This window comes from Pungitius pungitius, chromosome 15 (assembly GCF_949316345.1).
Source record: "Pungitius pungitius chromosome 15, fPunPun2.1, whole genome shotgun sequence".
In the NCBI taxonomy this organism is placed as follows: domain Eukaryota; kingdom Metazoa; phylum Chordata; class Actinopteri; order Perciformes; family Gasterosteidae; genus Pungitius; species Pungitius pungitius.
The window spans coordinates 1935914-1956039 of record NC_084914.1 but is presented as its reverse complement, the minus strand read 5'-3'; the positions used below and the strand labels follow the sequence as shown (position 1 = coordinate 1956039).

Genomic DNA, 20126 nt, shown 5'->3' with positions numbered 1-20126 from the left:
TTGATCTGTTTACGTTATTTGTCTCAAACAGCTACAAACTCACCAAAGTTCATCCTCTGAGGACCATGAACGTGTCCTCAGAGACGCTGTGTTTTAGAATGAAGGAAAAGAAGAAAGCGTTAAGATGAAGAAATGATAAGCTCCTCCTGGAGATGAAAGTGACTCAGAAGGTTTTTGTCTCGCTCTTTTTCACTGTGGTTTGATTACTACTATTACTTAATCTTTGGCTCTGGGACCAAACTGTACGTAACAGGTAAGAATGAACATTTGATTCAAGTTTCATGTGATTTAATGAGTTCAGGCTTCACATATTCATGTGTTCATCATTTGTAGATAATTATTGATCCCATGCAGCTGCTGTGCATCAAAATGTTAAAAATCACTGAACTACTCGAGTGATTCTTTATTTCTGCAGAAGATTAAACTGATTTAGAAAGAAAAATGTAAACATTGAAATGTATTTAAATTATACATTATCTGATCCTTTCAGTTATTGAGCTTCATCTAATGTCAGAAAGTATTTAATTAATTAATTATTAAATTAAAAGTATCTTTGTTTTCAATCAGTAAATGTATTACTTTAGAATAAATATACTCTATGTACTAATGATATTATAATATACTGTATGATAGATTTAGTGATTTTTAAATCTTGCCGTTTATATTTAAAATGATGATTTATTGTTCTGTCAGCTAGAGATTTATTATTAATATTATTATTCGTAATGAGAGTAAATTTTAGGGTGGCTAAATATTTAGTTTTGTTATTGTAATGAGAACTGAAATGAAAATTGTATTTTTTTAAAAGACAAACAGTTCATTATTATGTTTGCAGGCTTTCTGTTAACGTAAATTACATCATCAGATCATACGTGTTTCCCTCTGATAATAAATTAGGTTTCATTTTATCTTTGTACAGCAGTTAGAGAGAATGTGTTTTTTTACTCATTTGGTTGAATTTAAAGAAAAAAATATCATATTTATTTGGTTGTGGCTCATATTTATTCTGGTTTTTAAAAAAATGTCCGCAAGCTTCACAAAATTTATTTTATTTTATTGAGGAAGATATTAGTCACATTTGATATACTTGTTATATTAATTGGGTACAAAAGTTAATTTTTATTTTACATTATACTATATTCTATTAAATTGTATTATTGTATCTCATATCACATATTGTTACATATTACATGATATTACATTACATTACACTATAATATAGTATTGTATGTAACATCACACCATAATGTAATATTGTATGTTATTTTACACTATATTGCATTATTGTATGTTATTTTACACTAGAATGTATTATTGTTTGTTATTTTACACTATAATGTATTGTTGTATGTTATTCTACACTATCATGTATTATTGTATGTTATTTTACACTATCATGTATTATTGTATGTTATTTTACACTATGATGTATTATTGTATGTTATTTTACACTATAATGTATTGTTGTTTGTTATTTTACACTATGATGTATTATTGTATGTTATTTTACACTATAATGTATTATTGTATGTTATTTTACACTATATTGCATTATTGTATGTTATTTTACACTATAATGTATTATTGTTTGTTATTTTACACTATAATGTATTGTTGTATGTTATTCTACACTATCATGTATTATTGTATGTTATTTTACACTATCATGTATTATTGTATGTTATTTTACACTATAATGTATTGTTGTATGTTATTCTACACTATCATGTATTGTTGTATGTTATTTTACACTATAATGTATTGTTGTATGTTATTTTACACTATCATGTATTATTGTATGTTATTTTACACTATCATGTATTATTGTATGTTATTTTACACTATAATGTATTATTGTATGTTATTTTACACTATCATGTATTATTGTATGTTATTTTACACTATAATGTATTATTGTATGTTATTTTACACTATCATGTATTATTGTATGTTATTTTACACTATAATGTATTATTGTATGTTATTTTACACTATAATGTATTATTGTATGTTATTTTACACTATAATGTATTGTTGTATGTTATTTTACACTATCATGTATTGTTGTATGTTATTTTACACTATAATGTATTATTGTATGTTATTTTACACTATCATGTATTATTGTATGTTACGTCACATTGTGTATTTGGCGGCTTGTTGCTGCCGTCTCTCTTCAGGTGAGGAGGTGGTGAAGCCCGTGGTGAGCGTGTACCCAGCAGCATCCAGCGCCAACCTGGAGGGGAGGAGCTCCCTGCTGTGTCTGGCCTCCTCCATGTTTCCTCCTCTGGTCGGGTTCTCCTGGAAAAGACAGAAGGAGAACGGTCCTCTGGTGGAGATGCTCCCTGCTGAGGCAGAGCAGCTGGAGCTCACAGAGTCCGGACGCACCGCCGCCATCTTGCTGGTCCATCAGCAGGAGAACAGCCGCTATCGATACCGCTGCTGCGTCCATCACGAGGGGGGAAGGGTGGAGGCCCAGACCGAGCAAGGTGACGAGGGGTCATGATCTTCATGTGGAGACGCTGCTGTGAAGAGAGCAGAGGATGCTTCTCACTGACAAACCAGTCCCTGCTTTTCTCTTTCAGAGGTCAGAGTTCCTTCATCAGCTCCTCCATCAGCTCCTCCATCAGCTCCTCCAACAGCTCCTCCATCAGCTCCTCCATCAGCTCTTCCATCATCTCCTCCATCATCTCCTCCATCAGCTCCTCCATCAGCTCTTCCATCATCTCCTCCATCATCTCCTCCATCAGCTCCAGGCCCGTCTCCGTACCAGGTGAAGCTGCTGTGCCGGCTCTACGTGGGGCTGGTAGTGAAGAGCCTGGTGTTCTGCTGTGGAGTCTCTCTGGTGATGGTCCTCAGGAACACTGCTCACATGTAGGACTTCTCTCCTCTTCACCTCCATCCGTTAGTCCCTTTGATCAGCAATCATTAACATCTGCTCCCAGGTGATGCTGATGTTCAGATGTTAAACACCACCATCCTAAAGGTATGAATACATACACCTGTGTATTCTACTGACATTCACTGTAATTTGCTGTCATTATTTCTACTGTTAATTACAGTATTTCTACTTAAACATCTTGTATAATGATGGAACATGATGCTTAATCATCAGCTGTCTGTTAAATATTCTGATTTTCCTTCAAATGATGGTTGATTATCTGTTTGTTGGGATCCTGAAGTGATGGTTTTATACGTAATATTGATGAAGTCTATTTGTGGTCGTTGTGTTTTCTGCTTCAGTTTGTTTCTTCATGTATTGAACACGTTGTGAAATGAATAAAAACACACAGACGTGATGTTACTGTACTGTTTCCTTCAGCCACGTCTCACTTCTTTCTGCAGTGGAAACACAGAAACAAACCACAGCTCCTGGTTATTAGCTCTCATAACAAGCTGCTCACAGCCCATCACCACTTCCTCTCCTGCAGCAGATGCTGTGTGGCTTTCTGCAGAGCCTTTCTCACAGGAGCAACACGGTGACAGTTACAAGCATCTTCTGTGGTAGACCATCGCTGCATGATCTTCAGTTAGACATCAGAAGACTGGATCAGACAGGACTTTACTCACTGTAACAACAGGGAGTAAACGACACAGCTTGTTTAAATACAGCACCAGAAGTTGTGTATTCAGAAGAACATCTTTAAAATATTTAAAAGAATATAAAACAATAATTAAAGCTACTAGCAGCGTTGAACGGGCCTTCGCCTCTCCTTGCATGTCGGGGGGGGGCAGTTGTCCCCATTTCACGGCCTCTTAAGCAGAACCTTACCACTAAGCTACTGGCTTTGCTGCAATGTTACGTTAAAGTTAAAGTTAAAGGTCTTTTAAGCCACACCCCTTACAGACTTCATTGGTCCATAAAAACATGAGAAATAATGAGATCTCAACAACCAATAATAACTGTAGATGGCATTGAGCCAATGATCATTCACTGAAAATGTCGTCAAAATCGGACTTGGAGACACTAAGTCCAATTTTGACGACATTTTCAGGAGGAAAACGTGTTTTTCACAAAATTCCAAATGGCTAAAAATTCGGCAGGTGCATTTGCATTCCATGATTAACTTTTTTGTAAAACCTATCCAAGAGCACCTGTGTGCAAAATGTCAAGTCAATCAGTGAAACTGGGCAGAAAAAACAGTAAGCACTTATGGGGGGGGCTAGAGAGCCGTTCTTTTATCCCCAAAAATATCAACATTTTTCTCACTTCTGATGCGCCTGCAAAAAGTCAAGTGTTTGAAAAGAGAGAATTTCTTTTTGCCATTTATCAGGTAAATATTTTGAGGGACCCAGTGGGATAAAAGGTTGTCTCATAAATAATATGATTCAGTCGTGTACGTCGCTTCCCAGAACCCGACCCAACAAACCGGATCGACTTACAATCCTATCGCTCACGTCTCACAAATCAAACGGTTAAACACATTCTTTTGTTAAAGAGTTTCTACAGACACACCGAGCTGTGTGTTCCTGCCGGGACTCGATGGTTAAATGATGATTGAAGGACCTTAACGGGGTCACAGAGTGAAAGAACCTGAGCGGATGGAGGTGTCTCCTGCAGGGCTGATGGGAGGTGTGAGGACCCGCCTCTCTCCCCTCAGCTGGTCCTCGTTGGTCCTCCTGCTGCTTCAGAGCTCCACTTCTGCTCGGGTTCACCAGAGGAAACACCGATGCACGCCGTGCTTTCCCTCCCAGCTGCTGCTCTGTGCGCCCTGTGTTCAGGTGAGTGTTTGCAGCCAATCAGGAGCCGACAAGCTCCGCCTCCGACTCACCTCCATCACCTGTCTGTCTGTCCGCAGCGCTGGTTGCCATGGCAGCACAGCTGACCCAGGAGGACCTGACGTTGACCAGGAGAGTTGGTGGGAAAGTTTCCTTCAGCTGTCGAGGCACTACACAGTGCTACAGTAATTATGTATACTGGTACCAGAAGAGAAACACAGGAACATTCACATTGATTCTTGCTATTCAGAAGACAAATGGAAACACATATAAGGGGTACAATCATCCTCAGGAAGATGATTTCACAGCTGTGAATAAAGGAGGTCGCTGGGATTTGGAGATACAGAAAGTTAAACCCAGTCATTCAGCCTCCTACTACTGCTCCTGTGGGATCCTCACAGTGAGAAAAGCTTCCTGCAGCCTGAACAAAAACCATCAGAGGAACAGGAAGCGTTTGAGAAAGATATAAAACCACATCTCAGGGTGATGCTCCTCAAACACACATCATGATTCACTCATTCATCCAGGAAGAACAAACTAGTGGAAAAGAGACAAGAATAAAACAAGTTAAAGAAATCTAACAAAAGTCTATAATAAAACTTGAAGAAGCTTTTGATGAAGGTTAAAATAATGTTTAAGGTGTAATAGTCTAATCTCTCCTCACAATGTTCATCCAATGACAACACTTCCTGTGTTCCCTTCACAATAAAAGCTTTGCAGACATATTTCTACCATCAGTTGTTGAAGCAGAAGATTTAACTCCAGTAAATTGAAGGTATTTCACTTTGATTTGTTTCTTTTATTTTGTAAAACCCCAAATAGCAGATTACAAATGATCCTCAGAGGCTTTACAGTCTGTACAGTCTGTAGAACCAGAACCTTCACATCAAGTTAATGAAGGTTTTGTCTCCCCATCAAACCAAAACTTTGATCCAGATCAAAATAGGTTTTGGTCCGATCTTCATCTGCAGAAGATGTTCGTGGTCCCCAGAGGATGAATCACAGTATTTTAACCTGTTTACCTGTGAACCAACAGAGAAATGTCTTATGAAGGTTTTTAGAACAACGTTTAATTATTAAAAGTTACATTTAATTTATAAAACGGAGAAATCAGAATCACTCCAATATTTCAAATGGCCATAAATCCACCAAAGATGTTTATTCAAGCTTTAATATATTACATTATTATCCTCTGTTAAACAGAAATGGGTCCTTGTTGATCTGTTTACGTTATTTGTCTCAAACAGCTACAAACTCACCAAAGTTCATCCTCTGAGGACCATGAACGTGTCCTCAGAGACGCTGTGTTTTAGAATGAAGGAAAAGAAGAAAGCGTTAATATGAAGAAATGAGAAGCTCCTCCTGGAGATAAAAGTGACTCAGAAGGTTTTTGTCTCGCTCTGTTTCACTGTGGTTTGATTACAACTATTACTACATCTTTGGCTCCGGGACCAAACTGTACGTAACAGGTAAGAATGAACATTTCATTCAAGTTTCATGTGATTTTAATGAGTTCAGGCTTCACATATTCATGTGTTCATCATTTGTAGATAATTATTGATCCCATGCAGCTGCTGTGCATCAAAATGTTAAAAGTCACTGAACTACTCGAGTTATTCTTTATTTTTGCAGGAAATTAAACTGAATTAGAAAGAAAAATGTAAAAATTGAAATGTATTTAAATATACATTATCTGATCCTTTCAGTTGTTGAGCTTCATCCTTTATCAGAAAGTATATTAAATTGATTAATGAATTATTAAATTAAAATTATCTTTGTTTTGAATCAGTAAATGTATTACTTTAGAATAAATATACTCTATGAACTAATGATAATATAATACACTGTATGATAGATTTAGTGATTTTGAAATCTTGCCGTTTATATTTAAAATGATGTATTGTTCTGTCAGCTAGAGATTTATTATTAATATTATTATTTGTAATAAGAGTAAATTGTAGGGTGGCTAAATATATAGTTTTGTTATTGTAATGAGAACAGAAATGAAAATTGTATTTTTTAAAAAGACAAACAGTTCATTATTATGTTTGTAGGCTTTCTGTTAACGTAAATTACATCATCAGATCATACGTGTTTCCCTCTGATAATAAATTAGGTTTCATTTTATCTTTGTACAGCAGTTCCAGAGAATGTGTTTTTTTACTCATTTGGTTAAATTTTGAGAAAAAAAGCGTCACAATATTTATTTGATTTTATTGAGGAAGATATTGGTCACATTTGATATAATTGTTATATTACTTGGGTACAAAAGTTAATTTTTTATGATTTTATTTGAATATGATTTGTATATATTGTAGAAATCAGTTTACAGTAAAATGAAGAATACTATGATTTTGTTGTAATTGGTTGTAATGTAATATTTGTCATTATAGAATTCAGCTAAACATTCTGTGCTGTGATGATGATCTATTTAGTCATTATTTTTTATTGTATTATGTTAAATACTATAATGTAATGTTACTTTAAACAATGTTGTAATCGTATGTTATTTTACACTATAATGTATTATTGTATGTTATTTTACACTATCATGTATTATTGTATGTTATTTTACACTATCATGTATTATTGTATGTTATTTTACACTATAATGTATTATTATATGTTATTTTACACTATCATGTATTATTGTATGTTATTTTACACTATCATGTATTATTGTATGTTATTTTACACTATAATGTATTATTATATGTTATTTTACACTATAACGTAGTATATGTTATTTTACACTATAATGTATTATTTTATGTTATTTTACACTATAACGTATTATATGTTATTTTACACTATAATGTATTATATGTTATTTTACACTATAATGTATTATATGTTATTTTACACTATAATGTTTTATTGTATGTTATTTTACACAATAATGTATTGTTGTATGTTATTTTACACTATAATGTATTGTTGTATGTTATTTTACACTATCATGTATTATTGTATGTTATTTTACACTATCATGTATAATTATATGTTATTTTACACTATAATGTATTGTTGTATGTTATTTTACACTATCATGTATTATTGTATGTTATTTTACACTATCATGTATTATTGTATGTTATTTTACACTATAATGTATTATTATATGTTATTTTACACTATCATGTATTATTATATGTTATTTTACACTATCATGTATTATTGTATGTTATTTTACACTATCATGTATTATTGTATGTTGTTTTACACTATAATGTATTATTATATGTTATTTTACACTATAACGTAGTATATGTTATTTTACACTATAATGTATTATTTTATGTTATTTTACACTATAACGTATTATATGTTATTTTACACTATAATGTATTATATGTTATTTTACACTATAATGTATTATATGTTATTTTACACTATAATGTTTTATTGTATGTTATTTTACACAATAATGTATTGTTGTATGTTATTTTACACTATCATGTATTATTGTATGTTATTTTACACTATAATGTATTATTATATGTTATTTTACACTATCATGTATTATTGTATGTTATTTTACACTATCATGTATTATTGTATGTTATTTTACACTATAATGTATTATTATATGTTATTTTACACTATAACGTAGTATATGTTATTTTACACTATAATGTATTATTTTATGTTATTTTACACTATAACGTATTATATGTTATTTTACACTATAATGTATTATATGTTATTTTACACTATAATGTATTATATGTTATTTTACACTATAATGTTTTATTGTATGTTATTTTACACAATAATGTATTGTTGTATGTTATTTTACACTATAATGTATTGTTGTATGTTATTTTACACTATCATGTATTATTGTATGTTATTTTACACTATCATGTATAATTATATGTTATTTTACACTATAATGTATTGTTGTATGTTATTTTACACTATCATGTATTATTGTATGTTATTTTACACTATCATGTATAATTATATGTTATTTTACACTATAATGTATTGTTGTATGTTATTTTACACTATCATGTATTATTGTATGTTATTTTACACTATCATGTATTATTATATGTTATTTTACACTATAATGTATTGTTGTATGTTATTTTACACTATCATGTATTATATGTTATTTTACACTATAATGTTTTATTGTATGTTAATTTACACAATAATGTATTGTTGTATGTTATTTTACACTATCATGTATTATTGTATGTTATTTTACACTATAATGTATTATTATATGTTATTTTACACTATCATGTATTATTGTATGTTATTTTACACTATCATGTATTATTGTATGTTATTTTACACTATAATGTATTATTATATGTTATTTTACACTATAACGTAGTATATGTTATTTTACACTATAATGTATTATTTTATGTTATTTTACACTATAACGTATTATATGTTATTTTACACTATAATGTATTATATGTTATTTTACACTATAATGTATTATATGTTATTTTACACTATAATGTTTTATTGTATGTTATTTTACACAATAATGTATTGTTGTATGTTATTTTACACTATAATGTATTGTTGTATGTTATTTTACACTATCATGTATTATTGTATGTTATTTTACACTATCATGTATAATTATATGTTATTTTACACTATAATGTATTGTTGTATGTTATTTTACACTATCATGTATTATTGTATGTTATTTTACACTATCATGTATAATTATATGTTATTTTACACTATAATGTATTGTTGTATGTTATTTTACACTATCATGTATTATTGTATGTTATTTTACACTATCATGTATTATTATATGTTATTTTACACTATAATGTATTGTTGTATGTTATTTTACACTATCATGTATTATATGTTATTTTACACTATAATGTTTTATTGTATGTTAATTTACACAATAATGTATTGTTGTATGTTATTTTACACTATAATGTATTGTTGTATGTTATTTTACACTATCATGTATTATTGTATGTTATTTTACACTATCATGTATTATTATATGTTATTTTACACTATAATGTATTGTTGTATGTTATTTTACACTATAATGTATTATTGTATGTTATTTTACACTATCATGTATTATTATATGTTATTTTACACTATAATGTATTGTTGTATGTTATTTTACACTATCATGTATTATTGTATATTACGTCACATTGTGTATTTGGCGGCTTGTTGCTGTCGTCTCTCTTCAGGTGAGGAGGTGGTGAAGCCCGTGGTGAGCGTGTACCCAGCAGCATCCAGCGCCAACCTGGAGGGGAGGAGCTCCCTGCTGTGTCTGGCCTCCTCCATGTTTCCTCCTCTGGTCCGGTTCTCCTGGAAAAGACAGAAGGAGAACGGTCCTCTGGTGGAGATGCTCCCTGCTGAGGCAGAGCAGCTGGAGCTCACAGAGTCCGGACGCACCGCCGCCATCTTGCTGGTCCATCAGCAGGAGAACAGCCGCTATCGATACCGCTGCTGCGTCCACCACGAGGGGGGAAGGGTGGAGGCCCAGACCGAGCAAGGTGACGAGGGGTCATGATCTTCATGTGGAGACGCTGCTGTGAAGAGAGCAGAGGATGCTTCTCACTGACAAACCAGTCCCTGCTTTTCTCTTTCAGAGGTCAGAGTTCCTCCATCAGGTCCAGGCCCGTCTCCGTACCAGGTGAAGCTGCTGTGCCGGCTCTACGTGGGGCTGATAGTGAAGAGCCTGGTGTTCTGCTGTGGAGTCTCTCTGGTGATGGTCCTGAGGAACACTGCTCACATGTAGGACTTCTCTCCTCTTCACCTCCATCCGTTAGTCCCTTTGATCAGCAATCATTAACATCTGCTTCCAGGTGATGCTTATGTCCAGATGTTAAACACCACCATCCTAAAGGTATGAATACATACACCTGTGTATTCTACTGACGTTTACTGTCATTATTTCTACTGTTAATTACAGTATTTCTACTTAAACATCTTGTATAATGATGGAACATGATGCGGAATCATCAGCGGTCTGTTAAATATTCTGATTTACCTTGTAATAAATGTTGATTATCTGTTTGTTGGGATCCTCAAGTGATGGTTTTATACGTAATATTGATGAAGTCTATTTGTGGTCTTTGTGTTTTCTGCTTCAGTTTGTTTCTTCATGCATTGAACACGTTATGAATTGAATAAAAACACATGACGTGATGTTACTGTACTGTTTCCTTCAGCCACGTCTCACTTCTTTCTGCAGTGGAAACACAGAAACAAACCACAGCTCCTGGTTATTAGCTGTCATAACAAGCTGCTCACAGCCCATCACCACTTCCTCTCCTGCAGCAGATGCTGTGTGGCTTTCTGCAGAGCCTTTCTCACAGGAGCAACACGGTGACAGTTACAAGCATCTTCTGTGGTAGACCATCGCTGCCTGATCTTCAGTTAGACATCAGAAGACTGGATCAGACAGGACTTTACTCACTGTAACAGTGAGTAAACGGCACAGCTTGTTTAAATACAGCACCAGAAGGTGTGTATTCAGAAGAACATCTTTAAAATATTTAAAAGAATATAAAACAATAATTAATTAAAGCTTCTAGCAGCGTTGAACGGGCCTTCGCCTCTCCTTGCATGTCGGGGGGGCAGCGGTCAGAAAGAGAAAGAATTAAGTGAAACCAGGAATCGTCCCAAGTTCACGGCCTCTTAAGCAGAACCTTACCACTGAGCTACTGGCTTTGCTGCAATGTTACGTTAAAGTTAAAGGTCTTTTAAGCCACACCCCTTACAGACTTCATTGGTCCATAAAAACATGAGAAATAATGAGATCGCAAAAACGTGTTTTTCACAAAATTCTAAATGGCTAAAAATTTAGTAGGTTCATTTGCATTCCGTGATTGACTTTTTTGTAAAACCTATCCAAGAGCACCTGTGGGCAAAATGTCAAGTCAATCAGTGAAACAGTAAGCACTTGTAGGGGGCGCTAGAGAGCCGTTCTTTTATCTCCAAGAATATCAACATTTTTCTCACTTCTGATGCGCATGCAAAAAATCAAGTGATTGAAAAGAGAGAAACTCTTTTTGCCAATAATCAGGTGAATATTTTGAGGGACCCAGTGGGATAAAAGGTTGTCTCATAAATAATATGATTCAGTCGTGTACGTCGCTTCCCAGAACCCGACCCAACAAACCGGATCGACTTACAATCCTGTCGCTCACGTCTCACAAATCAAACGGTTAAACACATTCTTTTGTTAAAGAGTTTCTACAGACACACCGAGCTGTGTGTTCCTGCCGGGACTCGATGGTTAAATGATGATTGAAGGACCTTAACGGAGTCACAGAGTGAAAGAACCTGAGCGGATGGAGGTGTCTCCTGCAGGGCTGATGGGAGGTGTGAGGACCCGCCTCTCTCCCCTCAGCTGGTCCTCGTTGGTCCTCCTGCTGCTTCAGAGCTCCACTTCTGCTCGGGTTCACCAGAGGAAACACCGATGCACGCCATGCTTTCCCTCCCAGCTGCTGCTCTGTGCGCCCTGTGTTCAGGTAAGTGTTTGCAGCCAATCAGGAGCCCACAAGCTCCGCCTCCGACTCACCTGCATCACCTGTCTGTCTGTCCGCAGCGCTGGTTGCCATGGCAGCAGAGCTGACTCAGGAGGACCTGACGTTGACCAGGAGTGTTGGTGGGAAAGTTTCCTTCAGCTGTCGAGGCACTACACAGTGCTACAGTAATTATGTATACTGGTACCAGAAGAGAGACACAGGAACATTCACACTGATTCTTGATATTAATAAGAGAAATGGAAACATAGATAAGGGGTACAATCATCCTCAGAAAGATGATTTCACAGCTGTGAATAAAGGAGATGGCTGTGATTTGGAGATACAGACAGTTAAACCCAGTCATTCAGCCTCCTACTACTGCTCCTGTTGGATCCTCACAGTGAGAAAAGCTTCCTGCAGCCTGAACAAAAACCATCAGAAGAACAGAAAGCGTTTGAGAAAGATCTAAAACCACATCTCAGGGTGATGCTCCTCAAACACACATCATGATTCATTCATTCATTCAGGAAGAACAAACTAGTGGAACAGAGACATGAATAAAACAAGTTAAAGAAATCTAACAAAAGTCTATAATAAAACTTGAAGAAGCTTTTGATGAAGGTTAAAATAATATTTAAGGTGTAATAGTCTAATCTCTCCTCACAATGTTCATCCAATGACACCACTTCCTGTGTTCCCTTCACAATAAAAGCTTTGCAGACATGTTTCTAACATCAGTTGTTGAAGCAGAAGATTTAACTCCAGTAAATTGAAGGTATTTCACTTTGATTTGTTTCTTTTATTTTGTAAAACCCCAAATAGCAGATTACAAATGATCCTCAGAGGCTTTACAGTCTGCACAGTCTGTAGAACCAGAACCTTCACATCAGGTTAATGAAGGTTTTGTCTCCCCATCAAACCAAAACTTTGATCCAGATCAAAAGAGCTTTTGGTCTGATCTTCATCTGCAGAAGATGTTCGTGGTCCCCAGAGGATGAATCACAGTATTTTAACCTGTTTACCTGTGAACCAACAGAGAAATGTCTTATGAAGGTTTTTAGAACAACGTTTAATTATTAAAAGTTACATTTAATTTATAAAACTGAGAAATCAGAATCACTCCAATATTTCAAATGGCCATAAATCCACCAAAGATGTTTATTCAAGCTTTAATATATTACATTATTATCCTCTGTTAAACAGAAATGTGTCCTTGTTGATCTGTTTACGTTATTTGTCTCAAACAGCTACAAACTCACCAAAGTTCATCCTCTGAGGACCATGAACGTGTCCTCAGAGACGCTGTGTTTTAGAATGAAGGAAAAGAAGAAAGCGTTAAGATGAAGAAATGAGAAGCTCCTCCTGGAGATAAAAGTGACTCAGAAGGTTTTTGTCTCGCTCTGTTTCACTGTGGTTTGATTACAACTATTACTATGGTTACTTCATCTTTGGCTCTGGGACCAAACTGTACGTAACAGGTAAGAATAAACATTTCATTCAAGTTTCATGTGATTTTACTGAGTTCAGGCTTCACATATTCATGTGTTCATCATTTGTAGATAATTATTGATCCCATGCAGCTGCTGTGCATCAAAATGTTAAAAATCACTGAACTACTCGAGTTATTCTTTATTTTTCCAGGAAATTAAACTGAATTAGAAAGAAAAATGTAAAAATTGAAATGTATTTAAAATGAACATTATCTGATCCTTTCAGTTGTTGAGCTTCATCCTTTATCAGAAAGTATATTAAATTGATTAATGAATTATTAAATAAAATTATCTTTGTTTTGAATCAGTAAATGTATTACTTTAGAATAAATATACTCTATGAACTAATGATAATATAATATACTGTATGATAGATTTAGTGATTTTGAAATCTTGCCGTTTATATTTAAAATGATGTATTGTTCTGTCAGCTAGAGATTTATTATTAATATTATTATTCGTAATGAGAGTAAATTGTAGGGTGGCTAAATATTTAGTTTTTTTATTGTAATGAGAACTGAAATGAAAATTGTATTTTTTAAAAAGACAAACAGTTCATTATTATGTTTGTAGGCTTTCTGTTAACGTAAATTACATCATCAGATCATACGTGTTTCCCTCTGATAATAAATTAGGTTTCATTTTATCTTTGTACAGCAGTTAGAGAGAATGTGTTTTTTACTCATTTGGTTAAAATCGTAAGAAAAACAAATATTTATAAAGTTGTGTCAATTTCTTTGCGAGTGTAACAAAATTCATTTTATTTTATTTCATTGAGGAAGATATTTGTCAAATTTGATATACACTGGGTACAAAAGTTCAACTTTTTATGATTTTATTTGTATATGATTTGTATTAATCATAGAAATCAGCTTACAGCCCTGTTTTTATTGTAATTTGTTGTAATGTAATATTTGTCATTATAGAATTCAGGTGAACATTCTGTGCTGTGATGATGATCTATTTAGTCATTATTTTATATTTTATATAATGTAATGTTACTTTAAACAATGTTGAACAGCATAATATAATATTAGTTTAAAAATCATTTTTAATTGTATAATATTATATTACCTTACTTATTATTTTACATTATACTATGTTCTATTGTATTAAATTGTATTATTGTATGTTATATCACATATTGTTATATCATATGTATTATATGTTATTTTACACTATAACGTATTATATGTTATTTTACACTATAACGTATTATATGTTATTTTACACTATAACGTATTATTGTATGTTATTTTACACTATAATGTATTATTGTATGTTATTTTACACTATCATGTTTTATTGTATGTTATTTTACACTATAACGTATTATATGTTATTTTACACTATCATGTATTATTGTATGTTATTTTACACTATCATGTATTGTTGTATGTTATTTTACACTATCATGTATTATTGTATGTTATTTTACAATATCATGTATTATTGTATGTTACGTCACATTGTGTATTTGGCGGCTTGTTGCTGTCGTCTCTCTTCAGGTGAGGAGGTGGTGAAGCCCGTGGTGAGCGTGTACCCAGCAGCATCCAGCGCCAACCTGGAGGGGAGGAGCTCCCTGCTGTGTCTGGCCTCCTCCATGTTTCCTCCTCTGGTCCGGTTCTCCTGGAAAAGACAGAAGGAGAACGGTCCTCTGGTGGAGATGCTCCCTGCTGAGGCAGAGCAGCTGGAGCTCACAGAGTCCGGACGCACCGCCGCCATCTTGCTGGTCCATCAGCAGGAGAACAGCCGCTATCGATACCGCTGCTGCGTCCATCACGAGGGGGGAAGGGTGGAGGCCCAGACCGAGCAAGGTGACGAGGGGTCATGATCTTCATGTGGAGACGCTGCTGTGAAGAGAGCAGAGGATGCTTCTCACTGACAAACCAGTCCCTGCTTTTCTCTTTCAGAGGTCAGAGTTCCTCCATCATCTCCTCCATCAGCTCTTCCATCATCTCCTCCATCAGCTCCTCCATCAGCTCCTCCATCATCTCCTCCATCAGCTCCAGGCCCGTCTCCGTACCAGGTGAAGCTGCTGTGCCGGCTCTACGTGGGGCTGGTAGTGAAGAGCCTGGTGTTCTGCTGTGGAGTCTCTCTGGTGATGGTCCTGAGGAACACTGCTCACATGTAGGACTTCTCTCCTCTTCACCTCCATCCGTTAGTCCCTTTGATCAGCAATCGTTAACATCTGCTTCCAGGTGATGCTTATGTCCAGATGTTAAACACCACCATCCTAAAGGTATGAATACATACACCTGTGTATTCTACTGACATTTACTGTCATTATTTCTACTGTTAATTACAGTATTTCTACTTAAACATCTTGTATAATGATGGAACATGATGCGGAATCATCAGCGGTCTGTTAAATATTCTGATTTACCTTGTAATGACTGTTGATTATCTGATTGTTGGGATCCTCAAGTGATGGTTTTATACGTAATATTGATGAAGTCTATTTGTGGTCTTTGTGTTTTCTGCTTTGAACACGTATGAAATGAATAAAAACACATGACGTGATGTTATTGTACTGTTTCCTTCAGCCACGTCTCACTTCTTTCTGCAGTGGAAACACAGAAACAAACCACAGCTCCTGGTTATTAGCTCTCATAACAAGCTGCTCACAGCCCATCACCACTTCCTCTCCTGCAGCAGATGCTGTGTGGCTTTCTGCAGAGCCTTTCTCACAGGAGCAACACGGTGACAGTTACAAGCATCTTCTGTGGTAGACCATCGCTGCCTGATCTTCAGTTAGACATCAGAAGACTGGATCAGACAGGACTTTACTCACTGTAACAACAGGGAGTAAACGACACAGCTTGTTTAAATGCAGCACCAGAAGGTGTGTATTCAGAAGAACATCTTTAAAATATTTAAAAGAATACACAGAAGAATATTGAAAAAAACAATAATAAAAAACAATGATGTAATGAAATAAGTGAAGGTTTGCACATATCTTGTTTAAGGCAAAATTTCCAGGAAAATAAAAAAGTTGTCTTTTGAGGAAACCAGTGAGAGTAGTTTGTCACAAAAAGCATATTAAAAGAAATAACTAAATAAAAACAATACTTACAAAATAATTATATGGAATAAGGGAATGCAGAAACTTTTTTTGCCAATCAACTGGTTTTCTGCTCAATTCCATTCCATCCATCCAAATAACTGTTCCTAAAAATTATGTATCAAGGGAGTAACCATGGTTTAGACATTGGGCGGGTACCTGGTCGAGTGTCCGCTGGGCCTCGTGCACGTTGTAAACACCGACCAGGATGAACGAAGCGAACTCACGGGGTAGTAGAAGGGTTTGCAGGGGGTGATAAAATATTCCAGAGCAGGAGAACAGTGTTGTTGGATCACTTTAACGTCGTTGCACCAGCTGCTGTTGGAGTAGAAGCAGATTCCTCCACCCTGTGTCTTGCCACAGAGCCCCCTGTTACATTCCCCAGCTGAAGTTGGTCCAGTTTGTTGCTCAGTGAAACGTTGGAGAGAAAGAGGCCCGGCAGCGATGTGCAAGAACCTACAAGCCAAGAGACCGATCCATTGACACGTTCATAAAGGGACAACATACATATTTTACATATTTGCTGCTGTATATTGGGGGGGGGGGCAGATAGTAGGGTAGTAGATGGTAGGGTGAGGCAGCAGGTATTTAACAGCACAGTGAGAGGGTGAGACAGCAGGTATTTAGCAACACAGTGAGAGGGTGAGACAGCAGGTATTTAGCAGCACAGTGAGAGGGTGAGACAGCAGGTATTTAGCAGCACAGTGAGAGGGTGAGACAGCAGGTATTTAACAGCACAGTGAGAGGGTGAGACAGCAGGTATTATGCAGCACAGTGAGAGGGTGAGACAGCAGCATGCAGCAGCACAGTGAGAGGGTGAGACAGCAGGTATTATGCAGCACAGTGAGAGGGTGAGACAGCAGCATGCAGCAGCACAGTGAGAGGGTGAGGCAGCAGGTATTTAGCAGCACAGTGAGAGGGTGAGGCAGCAGCATGCAGCAGCAGATCTTCAGGCAGAGCGACGAGCACTTTGAGGTCTACACCACCATCTTCTCTCCTCAAGGTGAGTCCCTTCGCACACAGGTGACCTAACACCTCCCACCCGGAAGTGCTGATGACCTGATTGGTGTCCCTCTTCATCAGTGTGCAGGTCTGGGACAAGGACCGGGATCAGGGACAGGACAAGCACCGGGATTGGGTCCAGGTCCCGGTCCAGAGATGTGGAGGCAGAGAAGGTGAAGTTAAACACCTGTTAAAGGGACCCATAACATCCTCTGATAGAAATGAATTAAATACTTCAACGTGTTATTAAGCTTCAGGGATTCTTCTAAAGTCTCTTTGTGGTCTTTTTGCATCTCTGTGTCTTTTTTGTTGATTTAAAAAAATCCACCTGTTGGTTTGGAACACTGAATGTTTTATTACACCATGATGCATCCAGACCTCTGGTCTGCTGTTCGTCACCAGCGTTCAGCTGTTAATGTTAATGTTGTTGTTATCAAGTTAATCAGTGTTACATCGGTGTGACCTCTGACCTCTGGGTTTACAGCCTGCTGAGCAGCAGCTATTTAAAGCAGATTAAGGCCGATGGCTGTGCGGCCAACGCTTAACTCCACCTGATGGAGTTAAGCGTTGTGATGGAGGGCGGAGCTCTGGCTCAGAGGAACCACTTTGAATAGGAAATTATTTACATTAAATCAAAGGGACAATGATGGCAGATTATACATATAGTTGTTTCAGTGTCGGGTTCTGACTAACAAATAAAAAGTCATTAAAATCATTCACCCCCCACCAATACATGTACTATCCTGAGCTCAGTTAAATGTCATTATGCTTAGCTAACGTTAGTCCATGGGGAGAGGGAGACTTAATATTAATATGCTGCTTCGTTAGCTAAGCTTGGTTTGGCTGGTGCTAACGGTGTTACAGGACAAATGGGTTTACTTCCAGTTAGCATAGCATGCTTAGCTAGTGAGGGACCACTGGGGGCAGGCTGAGTCGGTTTGATGCAGCTTTGAACACTTCTTGACTGTGATTGGCAGATGGTGGTGGCGACGCAGCACCGGTCCAGCTGGAAGAAGGAGCTGGACCTGAACCAGGGAGACCTGATCCAGGTCCTGTTTAAGGAGGACGAGGCCTGGTGGTTTGGACGGCGGAGCGACGGGAAGGAGGGTTTTTTTCCTGCAGCCTGCGTGGAGCCGCTCCAGGTAACAGGTGTGTGTGTGTGTGTGTGTGTGTGTGTGTGTGTGTGTGTGTGTGTGTGTGTGTGCGTGTGCGTGTGTGCGTGTGTGTGTCTCTGGTTGTGGACCGGTATCAGCTCTCTGGTGGTCCTCACTTTGGTCCAGCTTCTCCTGCAGAACCCCTCTTTCTGACTTCCGTTGTCAGTCCACTGTGACGTCACTGTCTTGGTCATGCAGGGCGGAGAATCTTCTGGAGCTCTGCCCATGTTGTTGAAGCGGGGTTCGGTACCAGTGGCCTCAATGACAGAAGCGCCCCCCAGTGGTAGAACTAGGTAACTACGACAACGCCACACAGCAACAGGGATCCTTCTTCACTCATAGAACGATGTCTTTAGTGATAGAAATATATTTAATGCTAAACTATATCTTTATATTCTTAATTCACGTCGCAGCATTCAGAGGCTGCTGAGGAGAACCAGCCTCCGACTTGATGGAAACCTGGCGACGGCTCCTCAGGGCTCCCCGAGCCTCCTTCACCGCGTCTTGGCCAGGTCCAGGAGGAAGAGTTGTCCCCACCTTCCACACTCTGCTCCGGACACCGGCTCCATCAACACCACCTTCCAGCTGGACTAAGAGGAAGACCTGGCCGAGCTCTCAGTACTTCTGTTACTACCAAAGGGGCTGAGCGGATGGACGCGCTCCGAAGGTCATGTCTGACGTCAGGCAAGGAGTCTCATGTATATATATTTTTTGAGGTCATAAAACTGATTTATTTGCTTGTCAATCTAAAACAAATCACTTCTATTTGCATCATCTTATTTCATTGTCTTTGCCTGAGAGACGAGAGACTGTTGTGAATTATCCTAGAGAAGTAGCCACTCAGATCGTATAGTACAGGTAGACGCCAATGGGGGTAAGTCACAACTGAGGGGGCAAACGTGAGAAAAACGCTTAGGAAATACGTTGAGGGACGTGTGCACGTAATTAGGAGAGAACCCGGGCAATTTTAAAAATAAAAGATATATATACATACATATATACATTCTTTCTGTGTCGGCCCGCTGGTTGGGGACCTATAGACGACTATCAGGAGGATCTTATGGAGGACGACCACATCGATGATGACGACGCTGATGGTTGAAATGATTCCTCAGACAATCACATGGATTTAGAACCTCTATATGATGAATATAACGTGTTATCGTTACTTAATAGAAAATAAAAATCCCACAAGTGTTAAGTCCAA

At 36.8% G+C, this 20126-nt stretch overlaps 4 protein-coding genes across 4 annotated transcripts; all 4 read left to right on the top strand.

Annotated features, from left to right (window-relative positions):
- The first annotated feature begins 207 nt into the window (after positions 1 to 207).
- LOC119209499 (uncharacterized) lies at positions 208 to 3284 on the top strand. Its single transcript, XM_062557793.1, has 3 exons — positions 208 to 253; positions 2181 to 2489; positions 2586 to 3284. The coding sequence occupies exons 2-3, from the start codon at positions 2276 to 2278 to the stop codon at positions 2876 to 2878; spliced, it is 507 nt and encodes a 168-aa protein (XP_062413777.1). The 5' UTR covers positions 208 to 253; positions 2181 to 2275; the 3' UTR covers positions 2879 to 3284.
- Positions 3285 to 4670: 1386 nt separating this feature from the next.
- LOC119209056 (immunoglobulin lambda-1 light chain-like) lies at positions 4671 to 10618 on the top strand. Its single transcript, XM_062557835.1, has 6 exons — positions 4671 to 4722; positions 4800 to 4855; positions 4970 to 5107; positions 6131 to 6188; positions 9921 to 10229; positions 10326 to 10618. The coding sequence occupies exons 1-6, from the start codon at positions 4671 to 4673 to the stop codon at positions 10472 to 10474; spliced, it is 762 nt and encodes a 253-aa protein (XP_062413819.1). The 3' UTR covers positions 10475 to 10618.
- Positions 10619 to 11634: 1016 nt separating this feature from the next.
- LOC119203004 (immunoglobulin lambda-1 light chain-like) lies at positions 11635 to 16051 on the top strand. Its single transcript, XM_062557764.1, has 5 exons — positions 11635 to 12212; positions 12290 to 12596; positions 13635 to 13687; positions 15208 to 15516; positions 15613 to 16051. The coding sequence occupies exons 1-5, from the start codon at positions 12161 to 12163 to the stop codon at positions 15831 to 15833; spliced, it is 942 nt and encodes a 313-aa protein (XP_062413748.1). The 5' UTR covers positions 11635 to 12160; the 3' UTR covers positions 15834 to 16051.
- A 1625-nt stretch (positions 16052 to 17676) lies between these two features.
- On the top strand, positions 17677 to 20118 carry si:dkey-97a13.12 (jouberin). Its single transcript, XM_037457144.2, has 5 exons — positions 17677 to 17766; positions 17847 to 17938; positions 18743 to 18907; positions 19118 to 19212; positions 19333 to 20118. The coding sequence occupies exons 1-5, from the start codon at positions 17697 to 17699 to the stop codon at positions 19511 to 19513; spliced, it is 603 nt and encodes a 200-aa protein (XP_037313041.2). The 5' UTR covers positions 17677 to 17696; the 3' UTR covers positions 19514 to 20118.
- The last annotated feature ends 8 nt before the right edge of the window (positions 20119 to 20126 follow it).